Source organism: Rattus norvegicus, chromosome 18 (genome assembly GCF_036323735.1).
Source record: "Rattus norvegicus strain BN/NHsdMcwi chromosome 18, GRCr8, whole genome shotgun sequence".
In the NCBI taxonomy this organism is placed as follows: domain Eukaryota; kingdom Metazoa; phylum Chordata; class Mammalia; order Rodentia; family Muridae; genus Rattus; species Rattus norvegicus.
Genome location: NC_086036.1, coordinates 30,805,582 through 30,827,456, shown reverse-complemented (window position 1 = coordinate 30,827,456; position 21,875 = coordinate 30,805,582). Strand labels below are relative to the sequence as shown.

At 46.4% G+C, this 21,875-nt stretch overlaps 1 protein-coding gene across 1 annotated transcript in view; it reads right to left on the bottom strand.

Annotated features, from left to right (window-relative positions):
* Arhgap26 (Rho GTPase activating protein 26) overlaps positions 1–21,875 on the bottom strand; it is a 786,446-nt gene that overhangs the window by 661,591 nt on the left and 102,980 nt on the right. Inside the window, exon 7 of the mRNA XM_063277362.1 lies at positions 7,625–7,861. Within this exon, the coding sequence (XP_063133432.1) occupies positions 7,625–7,861 (237 nt within the window). The remainder of the gene's footprint in view (positions 1–7,624; positions 7,862–21,875) is intronic.

Here is a 21,875-nt window from a genome sequence, read left to right as displayed (position 1 = left end):
GACCAATTACATACTAATTAAAAGACCACGGTGCTCAGGGAGGTAGCAGCTTTGCATGTGGACTTTAATTACTGGGTCCTAGTTTTGCCAAGAAAACACAAAAGGCTTTTTCTGGCTGGATGCTGAGGTGTGGAGGGAACACATGGCTTGCAGGGGAGGGGAGGGCCGGAGTGTAATCCAGAGCAGGAAGCCCAGCAGACACTGTCCTCCACCCCCCAGCTCCCCACCCCCACCCTGAGCTCTCCTGCAAGGCCTGTGGATCAGCCTTACCCTAAGTCCAGTGTCTCCGGAACACAGGGCACGCATTCTCAGTAGACTTGGCTCAGCTCTCCTGGACTCCACACACCCCTGGGCCTTCTCTGGATTGGCCTTTTTTTTTTTCCAGTCCCATGGCCTTCTCTTGATTTGGACCCCAAACCTTTGTCTCTCTCTTACCTACAGGTCGCATAGAGCCTTGGGTGAGAGTAGGGTTCCAGAATTCGTTTTTGGCTACCCAGAACCCGTTCCTCTGCCTCTCATCTAGTTAAGCCAGTGTGCAAAGCTGAGGCAGGGCTGTCCCTCCAAAGCAGGAGCACATGACCTGGGCATGACTGATGTGCACACGTAAGCCCTTCCTGCCCTACTGTTTGTTTCAAGGATGGGTACTTGACCCCAGGCACTATCCACTGCACACTTGGAGAGACACGTCATCTCTCCAAGTTAGGGCTAGAAGTACTGTACGCAACTGTCCTAAGAAAGAGCAGATCTGGAAAGAGACCTCCTGGGGGACAGAACTGAGAAAGAAGGGAAGAAGCTACAACTAGGCAGTGGCCGTGATGGAGCAAACCATTCCTGAAGGAATCCACTCAGAACATTTTTAGGAACTGTGCATTAATAACTTATTTTTGCACTGGCTCGAGTGGGCTTTCTACATATGAATAAAATCATCCTGTCTGGTACGAATATGACTGGAGGTAAGAAGCTGAAATGCGCAACCCTTCAAGGAACGCACTGAGACCACCTGAGGGGTCCTAGAGTTCCTGGCCACAGCCAAAGATTTCAGAGCTAGAAGAGTTGTTGGAGACAAAGACCAGGTCAGCTGTCTCGGCCAAGTGTTTCTTCACAGGTGTGCACGTGAGGGCCGGTAGAGGGAAGAGGTGACAGCAGCCCGGTGACAAATTCTTCCCTTCGCTGTCTGAGTCTCATGGACAGCTGGAGTTCCCTAAAGCCTGAACTAAACACTGCAGAGATCCCTGTCCAATGGTCAGCTAATAAAAGCATCTTCCCTTCTTATACAGCAGAAGCCTCTTCTGATCCCTTCCTGCATGGACGACCTCCACACCCTAAATCTCTCTTCCATGATCTTTGATACTCGCAGCATCCTGGTTCCTCCTGTTCATGAGTCTGCCCTTTCAGTTGCTCAAAACCCTTTCTTCTTGAGACTAAGTCACCTACAGACACTGAAGAACCCTACAGGACTCACATCTCCATCCTTTAACTTCATGCCATCTACTACCCGCCCAGCCTTCTCCAGCCTTTCTCTATTCTCACGAGCAATTGAAGTGCATTAAAGACAGCTACAATTTTTTTTTTTTTTTGGTTCTTTTTTTTTCGGAGCTGGGGACCGAACCCAGGGCCTTGCGCTTCCTAGGTAAGCGCTCTACCACTGAGCTAAATCCCCAGCCCCTACAATTTTTTTTAACTCTGCCCACAACACACACACACACACACACACACACACACACCTCTGAAATCAATTTTTTATAACTTAGTAATCTTTATCTGGTTAAACATGTATTTCTTCCTGTGGTTAGATCTCAGTTGCCTGAAATATCTTTACATACTTTATAGAGACAGGGTCTTGGACTGGCTTCCAACTCCTAGGTACAAGCAATCTTGCTTTGGCCTCCCGAATGGCTGGAATGCACCACCAAGCCTAAGGCACCTGACACATTTTCAAAAGGCTCGGGGTGGTCGTAGAAGTACGTCTAATTGTCTACTGCCTGCAGACTCCTTAAATGACACGATCAGTTATTTTTGCTTCCTGTGACTAAATTCCCCTATTTCCAGGACTGATTAATGCCATTTGCCAGCATTTAGCATTAGCCAAGATCTGGCAATGCACAGATGGAAAGCTTCATGCAAACATGAAACACGGGTGCTTCTCTCTACAGCCCAGCATGCAGTTGCAAGCCCTCAAGAAGGGCAACTATTATTTTTATATTCCTGTCAGAGTATTTCGTGAGTTTACAGTTGTCAGAGACAGAGCCGTGGGAGTCTGGATGAGAGTCACGAGCTCATTGGTTTTCTGGTCCAGGTGAGGGCATGTATTAGCATGTCGGACTGGAAAGTGGGGGTGGGGAGATAATTCAGACGCAAACAGGTGATACCTGCATCACCTGGAGCCTCCCTTTTATAGAAATGAGCAGTTTCTCATGGGTGTCATCTGATCGGCAGTGTCTTCTATTACTAGAAGTTTTTCTGGGGCAAGAAACAGGACTTAGAAAAAACAAAAATGACCTGATAGGTTTGTATGATGGGTATAGACTCTTAGTATCATGATTAACATAACTGATTAGGCTATTTTCTCTATAAATCTTTCTTTTGAATAGTCAGCTTCAGAAGGACAACTTGCTGTGGACCAAGCTTCTCTACCATACTGGGGACCAACTTGTACCCGCTTTCACACTCCTCCATTGCTTCCCCTTTTTTTTTTTTTCCTCTGCCAGCGTTGAACCTGCCCTGCTGAGCCTTTCTTTCCAAGGGCCTGAGGTCTGTCTTCCAGAGAGGATCTGTGACCCAACCCTGGAAAGTGTGGCTGTTCGCTCCCAGGGTGAGTATGTTACAGCTGTGAAACAGGACTAAGGAGAGAGTAGACGGAAGCCCGGATTCTCACTGCCCTCTCTGTCTGACGAAGCTGAGATATTTGCTTCTTGAACATGCCTGGAGTCGTATGTGAGAAGACCATGTGATGCTCACGGCCCATTCAGAAACGGTAGCAACCCGTCGAGCGCATGTGCTCCACTGCATGGTTCTGTCACTCGGCCAATTTTGCAATTCTATCTTTCAGACAATCGTCGTCATAGCTTTGACCTCTGACCCCGCTTTCTGAATGCCCGGAACTACGAAGCAGGTTTTCTCTACCACAGAAAATTTCAATCTGTTATCTGTGGGCCACCTGTAGCAGACTTTCTGGGGTGCCTGTTAGAAAGGAAAGTTCCCGGACCTGCCCCAGAGAGCCTGAAGCAGTAACACTGGAGCCTGCAGTGTCATCTCAGTGGCTGTGAAAGACACAAAAAACACAAGGGACACTTCCAAATTTTGTCTGTGTGCCCCAGGTCTAGAAAGCGTGGTGGCAGAAGGGGGTCTATCTTCCTCTTTATGCCTCATCTATGATGTGGCAATCCCAGTGCCCCACGGAGGCTCTTTTCCTTTTACCTCTGAGTTTCCCAGACAGCCTCCCCTTTGGCCTTTTCCCTGAAATAAAACTAGGAACCCAGCTGCATGGTCAGTGGTGGTGCAGTACATTATACAATACACAAAGTGCACACTCGAATTCTACCAGAGATAAGATCCAGTGAGCCTTCACGGGGACAGAACCAGGCTGTGCCTGGATTCTCAACCCTACTAAGGCTATAGCTACAACAAGACAACAGGCCCAGTAAATTCCACACAAGCAAAGATGGTGCCTACCTCCGTGAAAACCCGGGCTCAATGAGACACACGTTAGCGGGAATGGACAGTTCACTCCCATTCATTTTCTCCTTTTCTGCCACCCCACATCTGAGCTGCTCAACTTAATCTTCTGACTTGATAAACATTCCCACTACTATCTGAGCTTTTACTCTCTCTTCTGCGTGACTTTAGGCAACATCCATGTGGTTACGCTTGGGTTAGTTTCTCTTTTGCATCGTTGTTCTCCCTGATTGTAAGAGCACAGTTCGTTTCTCTGAGGCATGGTAGTCAGAACTGAACTCGCTAGCACTGGTCGTGAACTAGTTTCTTTCTTTCCCGACATTTTCTCCATTCAGTCTCTTTGCCGTTGCTGTGGTGCTGGCTGAATCTATTTATTCTCGTGTGTGTATTTAGTCTACATGTATGTCTGTGCTTCATGACCATGCCAGTATCTATGGTGTTCGGAAAAAGGTATCAGACCCCTAAGACTGGAGGAGTTAGAGAAAGCTGTGAGCTGTGTGCACATGCTGGGAATTGAACCTGGGTTCTCTGAAAGAGGAGCCAGCACCCCTAACCTCTGAGCCATCTCTCCAGCCCCTCATTCAGTCCCCTTGAAAGGGATTGGTCCCAGGAGCCCCTAAGGTCACCACAGCCTCCAGATGACCATGCTCCTGATGTAAAATGATGTGGTATTGGCGTGTGACCTGCATCCTCTTGTGCCCTGAATTTCTCACAATACCCAATATGAGGTAAACACTACTAAATCACTCTTCTGTCTTGTTTAAGGAATGGCAAGCAAAGAGTTGGTGTGTTTTCAGTCTAGATTTCATTTTTTCTGAATACTTTCCATCCACAGTTGGCTGAATCTGTGATTATGGGAGCCACAGATACAGAAGACCATACTATTTTTATCAGCTACAGAAGCGCGGCCTAATCACTAAGTCTAGAATCAAAACTTCTGGTACTGGAACCCCTTCTCTACTGCTGATGGTGATTGTCCCTACAGTGCCTCTCTGGTACCACAAAAGGAACTGTCCCTATGTCCACACTCACAGATGACCTGAGTCAACCCACGAGGAGAGTGGATGGTCAGCTCACCACCCTGGACTCCTATTCCTCAACCAACCCTCTGCCTTCTGCAGGCTTAGCCTGGTGAGCCCCCGGCACACAGTTCTCCATCCATAGCCAACATTTCATTTCAGGATAACGCATGCCGTCTTCATGGCTGGCTCTCTTACGAGCGTTCCCGCCACATCAAGCTCAGAGCTCATTTCCCCAAAGACTGCCTCGGCAAACGTCACCCACACCATCTACCCTAAAGCCCTGCTTCACACTCTTTCCATCAGAAACATGTCTGGGAGCATCCCGGGAGGCTCACAGTCCCCACCACAGAATCTCCATGTGGGTCTTTCACAGTTGCTCCTTTGAAGCCTTCAAATCCCCCAGTGAACAGTTGTTTCTTCTTCGTAAGTCCGTGTGGACTCCGTCTCCTTCGGTCTTTGTCCTCCGCTTTCCAAGCCAACCGAGATCTGAGCCGAGGGACAAGGCTCCTTAATTGGCTCTGGCAGGCCACTTGTTTCATGCTGACATGCGTCGAGCTCCCCATTTTATCAGACTCCAGGCATCCTGTCATGGTTCTCTCCCTGGCCTAGATCCTTAGGTGCTGGTAACGGGCCCTGCCCCAAGCTCAGTGTAGCTTTTAATGTTAAGTTGGCTTTCCAGCTATCTTACTCTCTGGGCTGCACATCTGGAACCATTCACAATGTGGTGGTTGAAATTTCCACTAATTCAAATGGAATGCTAGGGGTGGAGGCCATTGGGAGGCCCTCGGCTTCCCTCGGTCCACTGCAAGAAAGTCATGTGTCAATAAACATCCTAGAAAGGGCTCACTAGGGCAAACCCTGAACTCAGGACACCGGAGAAGTCCGGCTCGGGATGCGGTGGCCCTGAGGTAAGGCTGTGAAAAAAGCTATGGAATAAACAGTGTCCCCTCAAACTTCCCCTTTTAAGGAGAGGACTACGTGGTTGGAGAGATGGCTCTGCAGTTGAGGGCACTTGCTCTTCCAGAGAATCAGAATTTGCTCCACATAATGTCAGTCAGGCCGCCCACAACTGCCTATAACTCCAGCTCCATGGGCATCTGTGCTCGTATGCCCGTACCCACATGCAAACACATGCATTCACATACACACATATACATAATTAAAAACAGTCAAAAGAATTATGTATATTTTAAATGATAGAAGGTATTTCCTCCTTCCCTCTTCACACCCCCCTCACAAAACCATGCATTATGAAGGCACCATGAGAAGGTAGCTGCTGTCTGCTAGCTGGGAAGAGGATCCTGACCAAAACCTAACCATGTTGGCATCACGACCTTGGTTACCTCAGCCCCCAGCTGTGGGGACCAAAGCTCTGTAGTCGACAGCCAGCCCCTGTTCTTTGATCACAGAACCCAAGCTTATGACACAGACAACAAGCTCCAACTTCCTTGCCTAGTTTACCTAGTTCATAGGTGCAAACTAGAATCCAGATGCATGACCCTCTTTTCTCGGCCACTGTGCCTAGGAAGAGTTTAGACATCAGGAAAGACTGAGGAAGAAGTACAAGCACATGAAAATGGTCCATCCTCCCGCCTTCCAGAAAACACAGACTGACTACGTTATATAATCATAAATATCTTCCATACAACATATTCACTTGTGTGTAAGTGCATGGACTAAAAACCAGGAAAGGTACACACTGAATGAGCTGTCACAGTCATCTCTGGAGTAGACCGGGAAAGAGGAGAGAAAAAGAGGCAAGGATGTTGATGAAGGGGGACTTTTGCTGACGTCAATGGTTTCAATGTGTTTGTCTATAAAAGGAAAACCACACAGTCTTGTGTTTATCTGCTGAACAAAGAAAGGACAGAGGCAGTATGTGGAGCATGGTGGCCTGGCTTTCCTGTTCCACGTGGCATCCTCCTCTCTGAGCCTTTTCTCTGGACAGGGGACTGGAAAGTTGAAGGTTCATGACTGTCCCATGAGTGTCTTAGCTCTAGTAGTCGGTGCCATACTCATCCCATGGTAAGTGTGACTTAGACACACGTGTCTTGGTCAGGTTTTGGGTGTTTGTTTTTATTTATTTATCTTATTCGTTTATTGGGTCAACGTGAAATAAGCTAGAGTCATTTGAGAAGGGAGTTCCTCCTCAACTTCGAAACACGCCAGTGTCTTGTGGGAAAGCCTGTGGTACACTTTTCTTGACTAGACATTGATGTGGGACAGCACAGCTCACTAGGGCAGACCTACCCTTGGACATGTGGTCCCAAATTGTATGGAGACAAAGCCAGGAAGCAACATCTGTCATGGCCCGTGCTTCAGTTCCTACCTCCAGGTTCCTGCCTAGAGTTCTTCTTGCCCTTTTGGTCATGATGATGTATCTGTCATGACTACAGAAACCTAACCAAGAAAGTGTAAAGGTGTCCATGAGGAAAGGAGATAGGGAGGAGCAAAGCTCATCAGGGAGATTCTGGGAGAGCCTGGCCAAGACACACCGCAAAGTCTCAGACAGGAGCATGTGCACAGATGTGGCACAAAGGGGAATCGAGTCTGTTTGGCTCCAAATAGACATGACTCACAGGACTCTTTTTTATTATTATTAAATTTGTTTATTTATTTATTCTCTTTATAAGCCAATATCAGCCCTCCCTCTTCTCCCAGTACCCCCTCATTCAAGTCCTCCCCCACTTCCCCCCTTCCTCTTCTCTTTAAGGGGAAGTCCCGCTCTGGGTATCAGACTCCACCCCCTCCCCAGCCCCACATCCCTGCACATCAAGTCACTGCAGGACCAGGCACATTCCCTCCCGCTGAGGCCAGACACGGTTGTCCATTAAGAGGTACAGGGTCCACAGGTGGGCAGGCAACGGGCTCAGGGACAGCCCTGCTCCAGTTGTTTGGGGGACCCACATGAAGAAAAAGCCGCTTACCTGACACAGACTGCTCTTCGGTTGGTGATTCAGTCTCTGAGAGCTCCCGAGGTCCCAGGTTAGCTGACTCGGTTGGATACTGTGGAGTCCCTGTGCTCTTCAGGTTCCTCAGTCTTTCTCCCAACTCTTCCATAAAACTTCCTGGGTTGCATCTAACGTTTGGGTGTGAGTCCCTGTATCTCTTTCCATTGGTTGCTAGGTGGAGCGTCTCTGAGAACGGCGATGCCAGGTTCCTGTCTGCAAGCACAGGGGAGTATCATTAACAGCGTCAGGGATTGGCTCTTGCCCATGGGACGGGTCTCAATTTGGGGCAGAAATAGGTTGGCCACTCCCTCAGCCTGCTCCATCTTTGTCCCTGCACATCTCATAGGCAGGACACATGGCTCAGAGGACTCTTGTTGGCACCTGAAAAGCACGCCGGAGGCAGAAACTATGGTGCCAGCACCAAAGGAGATCATATTTTCTACAGAATATAGCCCTGTGCTCTCTGACCAACAAGACCCGTGAGATTCCCATGGAGACTCTGTCCCTCTACAACATGCAGGAGTGTTTAAGGGGCAAGCGTGTCCCAGTGTCACACCAAGCCTGGACCTGCTCCCATCACTTGGTAGAATAACTCACTTTTCTGATTCAATCTCTCTACCTGTAAAATAAAGATAGACCCATGATCCTCCACTCACCATCCCGGGAAAAGAGTTAAACAAAACCCACCTTAGTAGGAAGATAGCCAGGTACAGTCATGGGACCTCATGCACACAAAAAGTTATCATTCTAACTCCTAGAAACCAAATACTTCCACAAACACTACAGTCGATCTTGGGGTTCATGGACTGGGGTTCTACACAGCACAAACTAAAGGGAGCAGGCAGCCACCGTCCACCATGCCCCTCACTCTCCAGGTCTGCATGAAGCCCTCATTGCTGTGTTGTTGGGGAAAGGTTTTATACATTTCATTAAAGGCCTAATTACTTAACTTTAACTAAACTAGTTTAGTTCCTGGGTTCAACTCAGTTAGCCAGAGGGACTGAGATTCTCCTGGCAAGCAAGCAAGGAAGGAGGGCCAGGGAGGACTGGCCACAGACGGACCCAGAGACAGACTGACAAACTCCATCAGCTGGCAGATTCCCCAGTGGCACTTCCCTTCCTTTCCTGTGCATCCCCTTTCAGACGGCTGGGCACAGCCACTGGGATGGGAGACCTGGGCACATCTCAATCATTTCCCTATAGATGTCAGCCTCACTTCCCCATCCCACCCCACAGTCACCCAAGCCTCTGTGTAAGACAGCTCTTCACCTATGCAATCTCCCATGGCTTCACCTCTCTAGCTGAGTCCTAACTGAGATACACTTCTCACCAAGGTTAACTTGGGAGCAAAACAAAGCTACTTCCTCTTTTCCACATTAACACTGTTAAGTCTCTAAGAGCTGATGCAAACAGAATAGAGCTGCTTCTCGGTATCTGTAATACTTCTAACTTACAAAGTCACTGTAAACTCTGGACTAGTGACTCCAGCATCACTGCTTCTGGGGGAAACTGTATTCATTCATTCATTCATTCATTCATTCATGTATACATACATGCACTCATCCTAGGAAAATACTCTAGCACTGACCTACATCCTAGTATGCCTCTTCTAGGAGAAACATGAGTTAGGTCCTGTTTAATCGTGGGTGGAATAAGCCTCTACAATGGTGGGATGGGCCCTACCTCATAAGGTAGGAGTGATATTCTAGTACAAGTAGCCGTAAAAGTAAAATATTGGTAGTGATAGAATCAGAAGGCTTGGAATAGGGTTTCTGAAACATTTACAGTGTGTCAGGCACAATTACAAATACTGGGTGCTTTACCATTTTTATACCAAATACACGACAAAGCTATAGAAGAAACAATGGAAATGAATGGCATTCTCCCAGGGTGCCAACTGCCTCAGTCTGTCCAACACTGATGAGTTTCCCAGTCATCCCAACATGCAGTGTTAAACTTAGGAAATCTGCAAGAAACCCCAGTAGCCAGTCAGTCATCTCAGGCTGGTCACGCCAACTTGGGCCCAAATTCTAGTTTGTCCATCCAGGAAGAGTCACAGTGTCTTTGAACTTCAGTTTCCCCATTTAAAGACAAGTTTAGCAGCAGCAGAATCCCCCTCCAAGGGTGTGGTGGGGGAATCAGAAACATAAAGCCCTTGATACATCCTAGCTATGCAACAAGACAGTAAAAAATGTCAGAAATGTACTCTCCCCAGAGAACGCGAGTGCCCCTACATCATAGCAAATGGTTGAGTGGAGATTTTGGATCAGGACTGCAGCTGTGGGATGACAGAAGAGAAGCAACGAAACGAGAGTCCAGTAAACTGGACAAGGCACTTGGGAGATGGAGACAGACGGATCAGGAGTTCAAGGCCAGCCTCAGCTAAATGAAGAGTGTAAAGTCAGCTTGGACTGCACGGCACTCTGCCTCAAACAACAATAAAAGTTATATCAGCTTCCAGCCACAAAAGACAACACAAAATTTAAAAAAACAAGTGTTTATGGACATTAGGTAAGTCTTTAGACAAAGCACAAGACAAGGGACTCCCTGAGGAAAAAATAATCCCGGCTGCAACCACCCTCTGGATGGACAGAGCGAATGCTTACAGACTTCCCATGAGTCTAGAGCTATCCAGTCCTGATCGGAAATCTCCACTCTACCATTTGCTATGATGTGGGGGCACTCACGTTCTCTGGGGAGCACCCAACAACCTGTCCAGAGATGGGGTCCAGGGCCACTGCAGGGATGAATGAATAAACAGGTCAATCTAGGAGCTTGCTGGGGAAAGAGTGGTTCATGTTCCACCCAACCAGATTAGAATGACTTCCTAACACAGACAGCTTTGGGTACGGTCCTTCAGAGCAGGCCTTTTCCTACTGAGCCCAAATTAGCTCAGGCGAGATATTGGCAAACCGCTCCTTTAATACTAAGTATTTCCGGCTGTGGGTCACAGGGTCACTTCTGCAATGCCCCAGAGCTCTATTGCCAGAGCATTAAAGCAGCCACAGACAAGATGTCAACAGACAGCCATGGTGTGTCCCAATAAAACTTTATTTCCCAATACAGGCAGCTGGACTGTGGGGCATAGTGCAGCAACCTCTGGTTTAGATAAACACTATTCTAGACTCATCCTAGCTGTGCTGAAAAGCAGACTCCGAGGGATCAAGCTAGTTACAAGGAACTCTGCATCCCACACCAAGTTCAAACAGTAACTAGAGAGATGCAAAAGCCAGCATGCTACAATACAGAGCTCATAACATCCACATCCAGAGCTGTCGGAACTGCAAAGAAGAAGGAAAATACAGCCCATAATGAGGGTAAAAGCAGTCAAAAGGAGCAGACCCAGAAAGGCCACCGATGACAGAATGAGCACACAGACACCAAAGAGGAACGATAACGCTGTGCTCCATAGAGAAAGGAGAACAGAGCATCATGGGGAAGAGAATGTGGAGTGGGAAAGGTTACCTCTGCAAAGAAAATAAAACAAATGGGTTAAGCCTCAGAGTCAATTAGAAAAAAAGGCTTCAGAGAATTTAAAATCACAGTTATGGAATTAGCAAGATGGCTTAGTGGGTAAAGGCATTTGCTGCCAAATCCAATGGTCTGAGTTCAATCCCTAGGACCCACATGGTCAAAGCGGAGAACTGACTCTCTTCTGGCTTACACAAATACACACACACACACACACACACACACACACACACACACACACAGAGGAATGCACACAGAGAGAGAAGAATGCACACACAGAGATGAATGCACCCACACAGAGAGAGAAGGATGCACACACACACAGAGGAATGCACACACAAATAATAAATACATGCGATAGAGACCATCAGCGATGAATTATTGATGGTGAAGAAATGCAAAGGAAGCAGAGTATCATCAGTAAATGGGGCGTCCATGAGCAAGCAGATGCACTTCCAACAAGAACGTGAGGGAAAGGCGGACAGGAAGTGGTGGAAGAAAATATATACAAAGAGACAACAGCCAAAATTTTCCAAATTTGGTGAAAAGGAAAGCCCGTAGAGGCAACAGGCTAGACAAACCTCAAGCAGAATAAATGTGAAGAGGGCCAGCGAGATGGCTCAGCAGGGAAAGGCACTTGCTGCTAAGCCTGATGACCTGAGTTCAATCCCGGGGGCCCACATGGTGGAGGAAAAAAAGAATTCCTAAAAGTTATACACACACACAGACACACACACACACACACACACACACACACACACACACACAGTTTTTGGTTTTTGGTTTTGGTTTTTGGTTTTGTTTTTTTGTTGTTGTTGTTGTGTTTTTTTTGTTTTTTTTTTGTTTTGTTTTTTTGCATTTTGTTTTGGGATATTTTTAAAGACAGGATCTTTCTGTGTAATCCTGGCTGTCCTGTCCTGGAACTCACTAGGTAGACCAGGCTAGTATTTTCTTTTTTTCTTTTTTTAAACACAAGGGTGGGGAGATGGCTCACTGATTGCTCTTACAGAGGACCCAGGTTCGACTCCCAACAGTGACAGCTCCCAACTGTCTCTACCTCCACTTCTGCCTTCTGCCTGTACATATACGCATGGTACACAGACATTCATGTAGGCCAACACCCATATATAACAAAAACAAAACAAAACAAAAACTCTCAGGGTTCAGGCTTTGTCACAAAACTCCAGCAATAGTATTGTGAGGACGAATGTTATATTTTAAGTTTAAATTGCTGTGCTTAGCAGAGCTATAAACAAAAATGCCTCTAACCTAGAAGCCCTACTTGCCTATGAACAGTGGTCCTCCTGGAATGTTGAGGGCTGTTTATGAAAGGTAACAAGCCATGTGTCTTCAAACATCGGCAAACAAGCTTGGTGGCCTCAACTGCACAAGATGTGCTTGATCTTGCATAGGGAGGAGTTACATCAGGATGTATGCTTGCCCCCACTGGAGAAGCCAGGAAGGATGGAGCCTTGCGAGAAGTCCCTGACTAATATAAGTTGATTCCATACTCTGGGGATCCGGGTATGGACCTGGCCAGTGTCCCCTGTTCTGGCCAGAAATTAATAAAGTTTGCTTTAAATTTGACTCAAAAATCGTGGTAGTGTCTTATTCTCACCAGGTGGGATTAGCGGTACCACCATGACTGGCTGAGGAGAAAGAAATAGCTGAGGACATGTCTTTGATAAAAAGAGATGTCTACACAGCATACACGATAGCACAGTGACTAGAGATCCCACCATCTGGCATAACAAGGATGAAGCTGGAGGCAATTATGTTAAATGAAGTAAAAGAAAATACAAAGGGGTGAACAATGCATTAACCCTAGCTGTATGTAAAATCCAGGCAGCAAAGAAGCCAACAGCAGGGGAAGGAAGAAGAAAGATGTAGGTTAGAAAAAGCCAAGGGGTGAGTGCATGGTATGAACAGGTCTGGCGATCTAAAGTACATTCTGAGATTACAAGTAATGAGACTGGACTACATTCAGGGAGCCTGCTGAATGGACTACAGCTTATCTTAACTTTAAAATTGGAAAACCAGATATGATGAGTATCTTGGTTTTTAGCTATTTTATCAATTGTGGTTAGTCTTGTATCATCATCATTGTCATTGTCTTTTTCATCATCATCATCATCATCATCATCATCATCTTAAGTTAATATTATCATAGTATCTTTCTATGTAGACAAGGTTGACCTTGAACTCACAGAGTTCTGCCTGCCTCTGTCTCTGTAGCACTGGGACCGAAGGCATGGATTACCAAGCCCAGATAAATGTCAGTTTGCTATGACCTAAAAAGAAAACTTCCTTTTGGGAATTTCCCAGATCAGATGGAGATGTAGGACTGTCCTGATGGCTAGCTGATGGAGGACCTCACCTACTGTGATCCTAAACTGTGTAAGAAAGCTACGGAAAGACAGGCATACGGGAAGACAGCTAACGAGCATCCTCCTCCACGGTTCTTGATGCACTTACTGCTTTAGTTATGTAGTGAGCTCCTTAGTCAGAGGTCATGCTGAGTGAAACAGGGGATAGGGCAACCTTCAAATTCGTCACTGACTTCCCTCAATGATGGAATTAGAAGATGAAATAAACCCTTTCTTTTCCTACATTGCTTTTGGCCATCATGTTTTATCACAGCATCAAGAATGGAACTATGGCCAAGTGGTGGTGGTGCATGCCTTTAATCCCAGCACTCTGGAGGTAAAGACAGGCAGATCTCTGTGAGGCCCAGGCCAGGCTGGTTTACATAGTGAGTTCCAGGGCAGCCAGAGTTACACAGTGAGACCCTGTCTCAGAAAATTAAAAAAACAAATTTAAAAAGGTATATGCAAAATAGTAACTCTCAGAACTCAACTGTAGAAAGAAATCGAAGACATAAAGTAGATAAAAGAAATGTCTCATCTGCTGGGCATGGTGGCGCACACTGTTAGTCCCAGCACAGGAGGTAGAGTCTGCACGTCTGAGTTCAAGACTCCCTAGTCTACAGAGTAAGTTCCAGGATAGCCAGAGGACTACACAGAAAAATCCTGTCTCAAAAAACCATAAAGAGACAGGCAGGCATGCAGGCAGGCAGGCAGGCAGACAGAGTTATCATTTCCTCAAAAAGTAGCTATGGTGCTATAAAAATGGCTCAGGGGTTCAGAAAACCAGAGTTCAAGTCTTGGCATCTCAAAACCGTTTGCTAATAACTCCAGCTCCAAGAGATCGGACACTCTCTTCTGGCCTCCACAAACAACGGCGCACACGTGCACATATACTTAGACAAATAATACGATTTCTAAGAATCACTTTTATTTTATGTGTATGGGTGTTTCTTCACGCATGTATGTCTGTGTACCATGGACATGGCCAGTAACCCACAGAGGGTAGAAAATGTTGTTGGAGCTTCTGGAACTGGAATTACAGACAAGTTGTAAGCTATCATTTGGGTACCAGGGACCAAATCTGGTTCTCAGCAAGAGCAGTAAGTGCTCTTAACCCCTGAACCATCTCTCCAACCCCAATAAAAAAGACTATTATAATAATAAATCTTTCTTCTTTTTTTCAAATTTTTTTTTGAGACAAGGTTTCTCTGTGTAGCCTTGGCTATCCTAGAATTCACTCTGTAGGTCAGGCTGGCCTCAAACTCACAGAAATCCTCCTGCCTCTGCCACCCCAGTGCTGAGATTGAAGGAATGGGATGTGCCACCATTGCTAATAAAGCTTTTTTATAGAAAGAGGAGGAGAAAGAAGGGGGAGAGGGAGGAGGAGGAAGAGGAGAGAAGAAGAAGGAGGAGGAGAAGAAGAGAAAGGAGGAGGAGGAGGAGGAGAGGAAGAAGAGGAAGAGGAAGAAGGAGAAGAGGAAGGAGGAGGAGAAGAGGAAGAAGAGGAAGAGGAAGAGGAAGAGGAAGAAGGAGAAGAAGAGGAAGGAGGAGGAGGAGAGGAAGAAGAGGAAGAGGAAGGAGAAGAAGAGGAAGGAGGAGGAGGAGGAAGGAGAAGAAAGAAGAAGAAGAAGAAGAAGGAGGAGGAGGAGGGGGAGGAGGAGGAGGAGGAGGAGGAGGAGGAGGAGGAGGAGGAGGAGGAGGAGGAGGAGGAGGAGGAGGAGAAGAAGAAGCAGCCAGCAGCTGCAGCTACCACTGCTAACACCAAGCATGATTACTATGTCTGAAATCTCACTGTGTGGAACACTGAGGCAGGATGATCACCATTAATGTAATGCCAGCCTTGTATACAAGTTCCAGGCCAGATAGGACTGCATGACGAAACCTCAAAAATAAGGTGTTACAACAAAGAAACTACACACGCAGCAACATGGATGAAGACCATGACGTAGCAAGGGAATATTCAAACCCAAAGGCAGCATACAGGGAAAAATAATAAAGATCAGAGGAAAAATTAATAGAACAGAAACAACAGTATAGAGACTCAAGAAAACACTTCCATTGAAAAAAATAAACTAGATTAACGAACTTTTGGTCAAGTTTAGCAAAGCATCGTGTTAAGTGAAAGAAGTCAAAACTACCTACTGTGTGATTTAATTTACATGCAATTCTTTAAAAGGCAGTACTAGTGATAATGATTTAAAAAAAAAAAAACAGAAAAACAACCCAGTTGCTAAGAGGTAAGGGATTTGACAGGTGTTTGGGCTGGGGGGCTGAAGAAAGTGCTATGTTGTGACTGGGGTGTAGTTTAAAGGCTTCATGTAAGTCGGGTATGGTTAACATACCTGTACTCACAGAACTCCAGAAACAAAAGCATGAATGTTATGAGGTCAAGGCCAGTCTAGCATACACAAGAGCCTGTCCCAAAGCAAAGACTAAACTTTGGTCTAAACCCCACCGAACTATACACTTAAAACTGACTGTAGCTGGCACACTCCTTTAAGCCCAGCACTAAGAATGCAGAGGCAGATCTCTATTAGCTCAAGGACAGAATGGTCTACACAGTGAGTTCCAGGACAGGCATGGCTAATGGCTACACAGAGAAACCCTGAGTTGAAAAACCACACACATACATACATACATACATACATACATACATACATACATACATACACACACACACACACACACACACAGAGAGAGAGAGAGAGAGAGAGAGAGAGAGAGAGAGAGAGAGAGAGAGATTGTAATGCTTTAAATTAGTATCACCAATAAAGCTGACCCCCAAAAAAGTATATACTAGGGCTGCTGGAGAGATGGCTCTGTTGTCAAAAGTGTACTACGTGCAGAGGACCCACATGTGGTTCCCAGGACAGGACCCACACCAGGCAGCTCACAATGACCTGTAAACTTCAGAACCAGGGATCTAACACCTTAGCCCCAGCATTACAGACATTTTAACATGGGTTCAGGTATCTGCACAAAGGCCTGAATGCTTGTATGGTAAGCACTTTACTGGCTAAGCCATGTCTACAGCTCATTTTTTCTCTTTTGAGACAGGATATCTGTTTTAGTTTCAAATTTTTACATTTGCACATGTGTGTGTGTGTGTTTATATGAGTGTGTGTGTCTGTGTGTGTGCCTGTGTGTGTCTGTGTGTGTGTAGATGCCCGTGTATGTGTGTACATTTTTAGGCCTGAGGTTGACTTCAGGTATCTTCCTCAAATCACTTTCCACCTCTGTGGACATCTGCTCTCACACACATATATCCACACACCTACACATAACTTTAAAAACTAAAATAGCAATCAATCAGCAATGAGGTCAAAGGACGTAGGAGACGCTCTTAGGGGACAACATCCCAACTTCTATATTTAACTCATCTCCTAAAATATTTATTTTTGGTTTACATTTTCTACTGTGTATAATATGCTCATACATTAGCATATGTATATTATTTATAAGTGAGTGCTCAGACAGTGAGATCTGTACTCATTTTCCCCCTGCTGAGAGAGAGCCATTTAAAGCCCTTGGAGACGTCTCAGGGTAAGCCTTTGGTGGTGCAGAAGCAGAAGCTGGAGAGGGAGAGCTACTGAGATGTGACTAAGGGGCAGGCTCTTTCAAGATAGAGAAGGGGAGGTAAAGCTTCAGTACTCTGGGCAAGAGGAAGGCTCTGGGCAAGGACTTGTCAGGGAGGGGGCAAAAGAAGGTGACTTTTTCTAGGGTGGGTCAATTTAGTAGAGAGAAAAGTAAAGAGTCGGAAAAGGAATTGAGAGAGAATAATGTGTCTGCAGCAGGAAATGGTCTGGGAGTCCCAGTGAAAACAGAGACAAAGTTACAAAGTTGTCATCTAGAGGGAGAGAGAGGGTGTGTGTGTGTGTGTGTGTGTGTGTGTGTGTGTGTCCAACGTCTAACATGTGGAGGCCGGAGTTTGATGTGGGATGACTTTCTCTACCTCTCTTCAGCTTATTTTTAAAGTCTCTCACTGAACATGGAGCTCAGGGGTTTAGCTAGCTGGCAAGCCTAGAGGATCTACCTGTCTCTGTTCCCTCAGCTCTGGGGTTACATGCATAAGCTGTCAGCTCTGCCCTGGCATGTGTGGCAGAAAATTGCACTTGGGTCTTAACGCTTGTGTGACAAGTACTTCCCCTGAGAAGCCAACCGTCCTGCCTGTCTCCCACTTTAGAGATGTGTGCTTCTGTTGTAGACTTTGTCATTTGCACACACACACACACACACACACACACACTCACACACACACACACATATGTGTAAGTGCACTTGTGTGCTTGTGCATGTGGAGGCTCAAAGTTGACATGAGATGTCTTCCTCAAATCGGTGACCACCTCTGTGTTCATCTTGTCTCAAATGCACACAATTTTCAAAAATAAAGTTTATCAAATTCAGCAATGCCACCAGGCAATTGTGGTTCATGCCTTTAATTCCAGTACTTGGGAGGCAGAAGCAGACACAGATCTCTGTGAATTCCAGGCTAGCCTGGTTTTACAGAGTAAGTTCTAGGATATCTAGGGATACACAGAGAAACCCTGTCTCAAAATAACAAGAACAATCAATCAGCAAAGCCCCTGCCTCCTTTGCGCTGGAATTACAGCTGAGCCAAACACCTATTCAGCCTTCACACAGGTTCTAAACTGATCTTTGGTCCTCACATTTGGTAAGCAAATGCCTTACCCACTGAGCCATCTCCCTGGCCCAAGACAAAGTTCTGCATTGTAGCCCAAGTTGGTCTAAAATTCACAATCTTCTTGCCTCAATCTTCAGAGTGTTGGGATGACAGACATGTGTTGACCTTTGGGACAACCAGAATGGCAAAGAGCATCTGGAACGACTTGATTCTTCCACATTAATGAGACAGCAGCTAAACCATTGTCTTTGTTATAGCAGAGCCTACCACACAATGGCATTCCTGACTCTCAGGTGCTCTGTGACAGCTCGCACTGAAGGAAATGTTCCCTAATGTTAACTCCGGCATCAAAAATGGAGCAAGAGGAAGGTGGTGAGGATTAAGTGGACACCAGAAAACTAGTATCAGGCTCCTCAGTAATAGACTAAAACTTCCATATTGTCTTCGAAGCTAATTTTGGCCCCAGTGGTCAGCACTAACCTGGGTGTGGTAACTGTGTGGGTAGGACCACCAGCAAGCACGGAAGTGAGTCTGGTGAATCAGGTTGAGGCCTGACTCACCCAGAACCATGGGAACGGTGACTCCGGGTCCAGTGGCCTCAGCACTGAGTAGAACCAAGGCCTTCAGGGACATCATTAGTGGTTGTGAATGCTTACCCAGCATTCCTCACAGGATGGCTGCCAGGCCTGCCCACATGCCACTTGGGTAATTATGTCCAACTTACCCTCCTGAGGATTCAGAGAGCTAGCAGGGGACTTCCGGACTTGAAGGCAACAGCAGGGCCTTCAAGATACACTTCCTCCAAAGTGAGTTCAAACCCTTTCTCTCTTTGCTATTTTGTGCAGAACTCAGCGAGGTTGAGAGAAGGGCCAGCTGCAGACCGCTTTTTCAGTCCCTCACTGTAAAGCAGCTTCACCTGGGGAGATTCGGGCAGCCTCTGTGGCAACTCTCTGCTCTCCCCCTAAGTAACAGCAACTCTACCTGTCCTTCAAGGGTGTAAACTCTGCCCCAGCCTGAGGAGAACTCTGCCATATCTCTCAGCCAACATGGCTGTGTCATCAATGGTGCGTGACGTGAAAAGTAAAGACCCAATACTGAGAGCTCTGTGAAACCAGAGAAAGAGACTCCCCCATCTCTGTTCATGTCATTGAGAGCACAGAATACAGGCCAAAAGTGGCTAGCATGTTTTCCCTCTAGAGATGAAACCAAGTGACCCGTTTGCTAAAATGCCGTGAGTTCTGAGGAACATCACGGCTTCTGACTCCCGCGTCAAACCTGCATGTTGTAAGTTCTCTCACGTGGAACAAGGCGATATATTTCAAAGGTCAAGAACACAAACCGAGCTGCCCGGCTAGTAGTATTTCGGCCTTCTGTGGCCCCACCTTCTTTCCCTACGAAACGGAGCCGCTGCAGGGTCCACCTCACACATCCTCCAGCAGGTTAGTGAACTGAATATGGAAGAACATAAACTTTAGCATGAATATGAAGAATTGGTGATCATTGCTCCCAGTTGTCAACGACAAAAGAAAGCCTGGATGAGGGATGAGGATACGTGAGAGAGCACATACTTAGTATTATGTAAAACCCTGCAGTTCACAGTACAACAAACTTAATTAACTAATTAAGGCAAGGAAACCAAGCCATAGAGATGCCTTGTCTGCGGTGGTACAATGGATAGGAGATGGAGTAAGGCTTAGACTCTTGGCTGTTTCTAGCTCCAGAGACTTTCTTGATCCTCAAACACAGCATCCTCCATATTTAACACCCTAGAGGGCAATGTATATGGAAAGAAGAAAGCTGAAAACAAAAAATAGGCAAGCTCAAGAATGGGGAGAATAGGAACTGCATACACGCCTTTCACCCAATACATCAGTGAAGCCAAAGTCAAATCTGGTTTTCAATACTTAATCAAGAAAATTCCTTCCGTCTTAAGGCAGTTTGAACCAGGGTGAGTCTCTTATACTTAAAATCTTCTGCAGACTTGCCCAGCGTAACAATCTAACTCTCTTCTCCCATACTGCCCTTAGTACTCGGGCCTGACTAAGCCAAGGACAGCCATGTGAGACTCAGCTCCAAGACTCTGCAAAGAAAGTCATTTTTCAGATCACTTGTTCTCACCCCTCAAACACCTTCTACATTACCAGACACTGTGTTAACATATTGAGTGGGTTAAACACAAGGCTGCATGGAAATAACTAGAAGGTTCCCCCTGGCATAGCAGTGAGGGACACCTGCAGTCCGGAGCAGAACCCCAGTTCTCCAGGTCACCAGAAGTCTCTGGTATCTGGGCCAGTCTTTCCCAAACTCTGCATATCGGTTGCTGCAGCTGGACTCTGGCTTGTCTTCAAATGGAAGAGGTGATGGGGAATTTCTGCACAGGTTAAATTATTCATGTCCATTGAACTACATAAGCAGCATTCGATCTCTGTCTCTGGACACAGTCTTTGCCCAGATCAAAATATTCGATCGAGGTCCAAACAGGAAATGCAGATATAAAATGCATGACTTAATATACCGGGGGCGAAGCCCTGGGCCAACAAGGTGGCTTCTTTCCTCTTCTGCATCTAATCTACTCCTACTCACAGAGAGAGGGGGTGGGGGTGGGTTGCTGGGGTACTTTTGATTTTTTTTCTTAACATCACAAGTATCGTAGAAAATATACAATGAAAACCCCAATGATTCCTCGGAGAATTTGCTCCCCTCCCTCATCTTCTTTGATTCCCCTGCCTCCTCTCCACATCCTTTGAACTTCTAAAGAGACACTTTGAAGGCATGACAGAAAGCAGTTTTTCATTCACGCTCCTCTTTGATGCTCTTGCTAGTCATCGGAACTGTAGAGTCCACAGGATGTCAGCGGGGAGAGCTGAAAGTCAATACTGACGACAAAAGGCCAAGGGAGAGTCTGGACAGTTTTGGTCAATGGAACAGAAAGTTGAAGGAGGATGCACGGAGGACCTGAGGGATGCAGGCAGAATTTCTGGCCGCTCCCACGTGTCTCATCTTCATAGTGGCAACTCCTAAGACAGGCTGACGATGCAGAAGTCCAGGGGCAGTGCACAGCCCGCAGAGGCTTTGATGAGACACTTCCTCCTGCTCTGACCTTCAACCCCAGAGCTCTTTGTCCATCCTAAGATTTTGGCCATAACCCATCTGCTACTTGGGAGAAAACACCGGGGGTTTGGATGTTTCCACCTTCTTCTAGGTTCCCCAGTGACTGATTCATTCAGTTCTGTGTTAACTCGATACTTGGGGGTGGGGGTGGGGAGGACACTGGGTGTGCTGAGGAGTGAGTGAGGCAGGCGCTGAATAAATTATTGGAAACAAAGGCTTTTATAGATGACTCTCAGGAAGCCTAAAGCCTTCAAAGCAGCAACCCTAGTCTGGCCTAGGATTAGGGGTACAGTGAGAGCCAACTGAACTATGCAAACCCAGCAGGAAAACGCATCCGTTCATCTGAGATGCTGGAGGTACTGAGCACTGTTGTGAGCATCAAGGATGGAGAGAAAGAACTTCATCCAACCACACATAGCAACTGCAGAAGATTCTGCTACTCCAGCGATTCTGATGTCAGCGCGGGGGGTGGGGGGCAAAAGAACTCATCTGCTTACAAATATTTACTGAGCCCTAGTCCTAAACCCTGGGAGGGTAGATGAGTAAAAATAAATGAACTATGTGCCCCTGTGCCAAGAATTAAGAGGTCAAATGTAAAGCAGTCCTACTTGCTATGTATAACTATAAACTGAAACAT